Raw genomic sequence first — 7709 nt, forward strand, 5'->3', positions numbered from 1 at the left:
GACAGAAGATACATCTTCATGATGAACCTGACCTATACTCAGAGCGGTAGTTACTCTAAATACCAACAGAGAAGGAAAGAGTCTTCAAATCAAGTGTCAATGCTATCCACTATGTGCACAGGGTAGATAGGGACGGGCAACTGAGATGCTGGCTATCTAAAATGAGGGGGCAATAAAGGCATGAAGTGACTAACTTACAAGGTTTCCAGAGGGAGCTTAGTTTAAGAGGGTGGGGGGAAAGAAAGAGTCCCCACTGAATAGCTAACATCTTGTCTAGATGAGTCTGGTGAAAGGAGCTGGGGATAAGATTCATAAGATTCAATAGTGAATAACTGTTATCATGACTAATCGTGACTGTCACCCTTGTAAAGGTAGAAGTTTTATAACAAAAAAGGGGAGTGTTTAATCTTACAGTCCAGAAACAGAGGACCCTAGGACCATCCAGAGAGGAACGCACAACTAGAATGTGGGACCTTATCCAGAGAAGCAGCAGCACCAGAGATGGGGTAGAGATGGGGGCATGAAAGACTCTAGATTCATCAACTAAGAAGAGAAGGACTAAGAACTGGTGGCCAGGAGCAGACTTGCAGAATGTGCCCTTTGGAGATGTAATTTATTATATATGCCTGAGTGGGTTTTTTTGTTTGTGTGTTTTTTAAAAAGCTAAAGTGGATAGAGAGAAATACTGTAACTGATGGTATATGGAGGGGATTATAATAAATGTAATGAAACAAATTATATGAATTGTTGAATGTGAAACTGATGATGTACCCTGTAAACTTTTACTCAATCCGCAATAAAAAACCTTAAACTAAAAAAAAAAAAATTTAATGTTCTATTTGACAGCTGACTGATAATAGGCATATTGGTACTTGTTTAATCAATGCTACTTAAACTGTTATTATTGTATGCCATTCCGTTGGTTCTGACTCTTAGCAACCCAGTATGGAGTTTCCGAGAGCAGCTGGTGTGTTTGAACAGCCAACCCTGCAGTTACCAGTCCATTGTAAATATATATTATTTATGATCTTTCATATACATGACATATTTGATGTGCACTTAAAAAATACACATGTAGAGTGGAGAGTGAAGTGTCCAGCTGATAAGAAGAGAGGACATATGCACAAGAGCACCCACACTTGCAGATAAGACCCACTTGATCTGGCTTCAATGACTGGATGATTAGAGCTCAACTAGAAGAAGAAAAAGAAGGGAAAAAAAGAGTACTCTGATGAAATTCAATGAACTTGACCTACACCAATGGGTTCAGTAGCTCAAAAGAGGGAACAAATCTTTACAGCAAGGATCATTGCCACCCCCTCCATACACAGAGTAGACAGGGATGGACATTGGCTACCCAAAATGCAGGGGCTTTAAAGGCAAGAAGTGACTGGCTTACAAGTTTGCAAGAGGGAACCTAGATCCAGAGGGCCTGGAGGAAGGTAGACTCTCCAGTGAGTAGTATCCAATCTGTCTAGGCAGGGCTGATGAAAGAAAATGTAGATAGGTCTCTTGTGATACAATAGTGAATAATTGTTATCAGGACTGATTGTGAGGGTTGTAAATGTAAAGGTAGATGTTTTGTAGCAAGGAGGGGAGTGATTAACTTTTCAGTCTAGGAACGGAGGTCCGTGGGACCATCAAGGGAGAAGAGTGGAGAGCAGTACCCTACCCAGAGAAACAGTGATGCCTGAGATGGAGGCAGAGATGATGAAGTGGACAGATGGAGCAGCTGGGGACTTTAGACCCATAGAGGGAGAGGGGCTGTGTGCTGACGACTGGAGGGTGGGGGGCAGACTTTGGTTGGTTGATGATGCAGGGAATTGTAACCATGGCAATGAAACGATGTACAATAGGATGAATGTAAAACTAATGTTCTCCCATGTAAACTATCACATAATTCACAATAAAACATTAAAAAAATAATTAAAATAAAAAAATACACACTTATGCATATACACATGAACACAAAAATAAGGGTGAAATGGAAAAATGGAATTAAAAATAATGGAATTTTTTTCATGGACTTTTTGAAACTCCTTTGTATATAAAAGAAACCTGCAGGATAGCTAATTATTTATTATTGTCCTTCTAGTCAAATTTCTCCATTTTGTGACATATTGTAAATCCTAGCCTCTGAGGCTTTCTGCTCTCTTAATGATTTGGAAATCCTATACAGGGTCGAAACTGACTCCTCGGCACAACACCACCACCACCATGCCTGTGATTATGGGCCGATTTTGAAATGAGTTGCTAAGATATAAAGGTTAAGATGGCCAAGGAGTAAACATTACAGTGGAACTAAGGATTTATAATGCTTCCACCTTAGTAGAGGATGTGACACAAGTCACTCCCCTTAGATTCCCTTGAGGACATGATCTGACTCTAATCTAGAAGACTGCTTTGGAAAACCTTGCTCTCTTGCCCTGGATCTTGCATCTGGCTCATTACCTCTGACCTCCAGCTCATGGGACTTACAACCCATCACTGGACCTGATTCATCAGATCCCTCAGTCTCTGGGTCAACGGCCTGTTGTCTGACCTGCCATTTTGGGTTCCTCAACTCCTAAGACTATGTGAATGAGAAGAGTCCTCCCAACGGATCTCTCAACTATGGGTTTGGGACTTGACAGCCTCTACAATTGTGTGGGTCATTTCTTTTATAATTGTGAGTTTTGTGAGACGTTGCAGCATGTTGCAGAACCCTGGAACTTGAGGACAGGGAGGAGTGGTGATTGATATCAAGGACTATTGAGGGGTATGTTGTTGTTGTTAAGTATCATTGAGTCAGTTCTGACTCATAGAGACCCTGTATAGGGTTTCCAAGGAGCAGTTTGTGTGTTTGAACTGCCAACCTTGTGGCTCACAGTCCAGTGCTGATCCTGTAGCATGAACAGTTGGGATATCTTTAACCTCCAACTGATAAGAATCAGGCTTGTGTTGATCTTTACAAAATTATTCATGCAAATCCTAAGTCAGGTTTCAAGGACTTGGGTGTTATTCTAAATAAATACCCCAATGTCCATGTTCATAATAAAAAGAAGAGAGACATGATTTTAGTGGGGAGCTGAATGGGTGACAAGGCGGAGTGGCCTTACCTCTTGTGGTGAAATGCTGGAGTATTTGTGTTCCCCATAGGACTTATAGTCAACCATGTAGGAGCTTTGGTATATGTCTAAGTCCACGGGGCCCTGAAGGACAAGGGAGGAAACAAAGCAGAGATCTTGTCAGGACAAAGACAAGCTTTGGGCCTGGCATTCTGAGCCCTTCATAATCTGTCTTCTACCCACCTTTGCCCATCTCATTCTCCTGTACTCTACTATTAGCTATGTAAGCAAGCCACAACAATTTACCCTTCAAACATACCTTATACATTGATCTTCTCTTCTGTTCACAATGCTAGTTGCATGCCACACTGACTATCAACCTCCTATGTATGTTTTAAGACCACAATAAAATGTCACTTCCCCAGAACATCACTCCATCCCTGAAGAATAAAACCTTTTCCCCTCAGTACTGGTACCATAGTGGGTACGAATTGGGCTGCTAACCTCAAGGTCGGCTGTTTGAAACTACCAGCTGTTCCGTGGCAGAAAGATGAGGCTTTCTGCTCCCGTAAAGATTTACAGCCTCAGAAACCCTGTGCAGGGTCACTATGAGTCGGAACCGACTCCATAATACTTAACAACAACAACTTTCCTAGCACCTTTTATGCTTCGTTACTGCACTCATTGTGGTCTGTTGGAACTGCATTAATGAAGTGCATGATAGCAGAACCTTATTTTAAGTAACTCTGCAGTTCCAAAGCCCAACACAATGCCTGGCATAGTGTGGGGGTCTCATAAAAGCATGCAGAAGAAATAAAGGAAGCCCAGAACATTGCAAACACTTAGCCCTCTCTGCTTATTGTAAAGACAATAATAATAATTGCAAAAGAATGATCAAAGAGCCTGTCCACCCCTGTGGCTGCTTGCTGAGCTGCCTGACCCTGAAATGGTTCAAGAGGACAGAAACCCACAACACTCACCTGTTTGGGACACGTCCCACCTGCCATGGCAGAAGACCTAGACATGGACAAGCTGGTTAGCTCTGTTTCTGCTACAGACAACGACATGAGCCACTGTCCTCCTAACCCACTCTTCCTTACCTCCCCAGGCTCCTGCCCTGCTCATTACTTACTCATCTAGGCCCTGGGACAAGGCGCTGGAATAAGGTTCTGGTAGTCTTTAGGACATCAGATTTACCTGGCTAGTAGAGGTCAACCTGATAGTGAGGCAAGCGGTATGCTGGTAAATGTTTACCAACCATTTTGGTGGTGGTGGGGAAATAAACCCTGTTTTATAGAGCCTGCCAATTCCTGTGGCATAAATGCTTCATGACCCATTTCAAGCTATCAACATAATGTCCCCCCGATGGTGAATTGGAAAGATGTGCACAAAATGAGTTCTCAGGAGTCTGTACATTTTGGCCCAGACACAGGACCTGCTGAACTAGGGCTCTGAGCTGCCTGGAGGAAGTGAGATTAAAGCCTAGGAATCAGAAGTGCCCTGGTTCGGGACCAGAGTATCAAAGGTGGGGATCACAGTGAGGTTTTGCATTCCCCAGTTGATCAGTAGTTTATAGGTCCAATACCCGCTTGTGTGGAGTTGCCATAAATCGGGGGCAGATGGAAGCTTACAATAAAAACAACAGGTCTAACACTGCCTTTCTTCCAAATCTCCATTCTTAAATCCCCAGGAAGGTGTTTTACTGGCCAGGCCCCAGCATGCTGTTTGAGCTGTGGCCTCTTCTGTCACAAGATGTACAAAGCCCTGAGTTCTTGATGGGCACTCCATTTCCTCCCTGGGAAACCCTGCTCTGAGTCTACTCTTTTTAGTAGGATGTGGCCCAGCAGGGGTTCCAGACCTCACCCAGTTCCTTGTGTTCCCTCTTTATTGTGCCAGACAGCTACTCTCCTTGAGCTGTGTGTGGTAGATAAGCTTCAGTGGAGACAGGTCCTACCCTTCCTTTTGCCAAGGGACCACCATGTTGCTGTCCGTCTAACCCTAGATACCACAGTCACACAGACAGGTCTTTGATGCACCCACTGCCACACTTGTCTGAGATCTGCATGATGAAGGCTGCCTGGGTCACATTCCATGGATCATTGTGACATGGGTGTTGGCCTGTCATTCCCAGAGCATGATTGTTCCTCTGCCTCTGACACACCCTCTCATAGTACCTGAGCCAACATGAGCTCTGGCACCATTGGAAGGGACCTGGGAGGCAGGTGGTTTCCATCACTCCTCAGAATCAGTCTTTTTCTAGGAGAGGAATGTAAATAGAATCTCTTATAGATTATGGCATCAGTCTGTATGACTGAAACCCCTTCCTACTCATCTCCTTCATTCCTTTGTTACCTAAAGGCAGATTCATTCCTCTTCCACGTGTCAAAAGTCCATCTTGTTGAAGGGTCACCTCCTCCAGAAAGCTTTCCTTGATTACTCATCAATATTTATTAAACACTTGTTTTGTGTTACTGCATGGGGTACAGTTCTACTCAGGAAAATACAGGGTCCCATGAGCACTGGTGTTACTAAAGTTGGCATTACTAAATGTGGTAACTTATGGTGTTATTCCCTATGACATTTTCAGGAGGTATAATATGCACTGCCACCCCAACACACTACCCCTAGTGATGCCACTGACCAGGAGTCAGATTTATCCCAGGAACGAGGGTGCACCTGACACAACCCATGGCATTTTCACTAACCTCACATGCATGTGAAGGTTAGTGAATAAGGAAGACTGTAGAAGAATGGATACATTTGAGTTGTGGTGTTAGAGGAGAATATTGAAAGTACCATGGACTGCCAAAATAACAAATAGATCTATGTTGGAAGAAGTACAGCCAGAGTGCTCCTTGGAAGCCAGGATGGCCAGACTTTGTCTTTTATACTTCACACATACTGTCAGGAGGGACCAGTTGCTGGAAAAGGATATCATGTTTGGTAAAGTGGAGGATCAGAGAAGAGGGGAAGACTCCCACTGAGACGGATTGGCACAGTGGCAGTATCAATGGGCTCAAATGTGGCAATGATTGTGAGGTTGACCCAGAACAGGGTAGTGTTTCATTCTGTTGTGCATAGGGTCGTTATGAGTTGGTACCAACTCGATGGTACCTAACAACAACATACCTGAATTGAGTTCTGGGTGGTGTTGTAATGTATGTTAATCTCAGGTTGTTGCCTGCTGTTGTTGGGTTTTAGTCCAAGTACAAACACCTTCTAGTATATTTTTGTGAAGTTGGTTTGGTTATTGAAAATTCCTCTCATTTCTGTTTATCTGAAAATGTTCTAATTTCATTGTCATATTTGAGTGACAGCTTTGCTGTGTATATATGATCGTCTTAGTTCTCTACTGCTGCTATAACTGAAATACCATGAGTGGATGGCTGTAACAACCAGAAATGTTTTCTCCTACAGTTTAGGAAGCTAGAAGTTCGAATTCAGAGTGTCAGCCCTTGGGGAAGGTTGTCTCTTTTTTGGCTCTGGAGAAGGGTCCTTGTCTCCTTTTCAGCGCCTGTACGCCCAGATCTCCATAGACCTTGACGTCAGTCTTCCCCTGGATCCAGGACCTTCACAGTGCAGGGATCCCAGGGCCAAAGCTAGTACTTCACTCCTGGCTCTTCTAGCTTAATGGTTGTTGCTGTTGTCAAATGCAAATTTGTGGCATTGGTTGGTTCTGACTCATAACCTTTTGTAGGTTTTCCAAGGAGTGGCTGGTGGGATTGAATCACTGATTTTGTGCTTAGCAGTCCAGTGTTTATCCTTCAGTGCCACACTAGGACTTATAATGTTTTCAATGTTGTTTGTTGTTGTTAAGTACCATCCAGTACATTCCAACCCATAGAGACTCTGGTTTCCAAGGAGCGACTGGTGAACTTGAACCACCAACCTTGCAAATTGAAACAACTTTGCAGTTCAACACATTAACCCACAGTGCCACACCAGAACCCTTAGTAGGTACTTGAAATAAACCACACTTTAACAAACACACAAATTTTTTTATGTATAATTTCATTATGATATTTGATTAAAAGTATAAACTTGAGGTCCTCTGAGATTGTTATACTCATACCTAATTAAATGCTTGAGAAGAATTATCTTTCTTACCCACAAACAAAATGATCTCAGCATAGAAAATTATGTGGAGCAAAGAAACCAGCAGTGCCACAAAAATAGAAACAAACAATACAACAACACACACACTGAAAAATGACAGCAATCAATTTATACCTATTGATAATTACACTGAATGTAAATGGACTAAATGTACTACTCAAGAGACATAAAGAGCTCAGTGGAGAAGAAAACAGGATCCTTCAATATACTGTCGACAAGAGACACATCAAAAAAGATGGAGATGCAAGCAGACCAACCTGGAGTGGCTAGAAGAACAGAAGATACTTCTTGAATGAAAGACCTACAGGAAAAATACAAAACAACATAGGCAGACCGACTGTTACTACAAGAACAAGCAACTTGCTTGCCCAAGAAACATCAAGGCAAGTGGTCGGGTCCCCTCAGTGCAACCCCCCTTCCAAGACTAAGACTCAGTGGGAATACATGCTGTGATTGGTGACCACGCTGGACACCGATAAGGGGAAGTGAGGGAAAAACAGCAATGAAGCGGTGAGCTAAGCCCTACAACATTCAATAGACTTCTGT

General features: G+C 43.0%; 1 protein-coding gene across 1 annotated transcript in view; it reads right to left on the reverse strand.

Annotated features, from left to right (window-relative positions):
• The window catches only part of TEX37 (testis expressed 37), a 4718-nt gene extending 604 nt beyond the window's left edge, over positions 1-4114 (reverse strand). The window contains exons 1-2 of the mRNA XM_006875870.1: positions 4028-4114; positions 3099-3191 (exon numbers count right to left, since the gene is read on the reverse strand). Of these exons, the coding sequence (XP_006875932.1) occupies positions 3099-3191; positions 4028-4114 (180 nt within the window). The remainder of the gene's footprint in view (positions 1-3098; positions 3192-4027) is intronic.
• Positions 4115-7709: the final 3595 nt, after the last annotated feature.

Source organism: Chrysochloris asiatica, unplaced genomic scaffold (genome assembly GCF_000296735.1).
Source record: "Chrysochloris asiatica unplaced genomic scaffold, ChrAsi1.0 scaffold00341, whole genome shotgun sequence".
NCBI lineage: Eukaryota > Metazoa > Chordata > Mammalia > Afrosoricida > Chrysochloridae > Chrysochloris > Chrysochloris asiatica.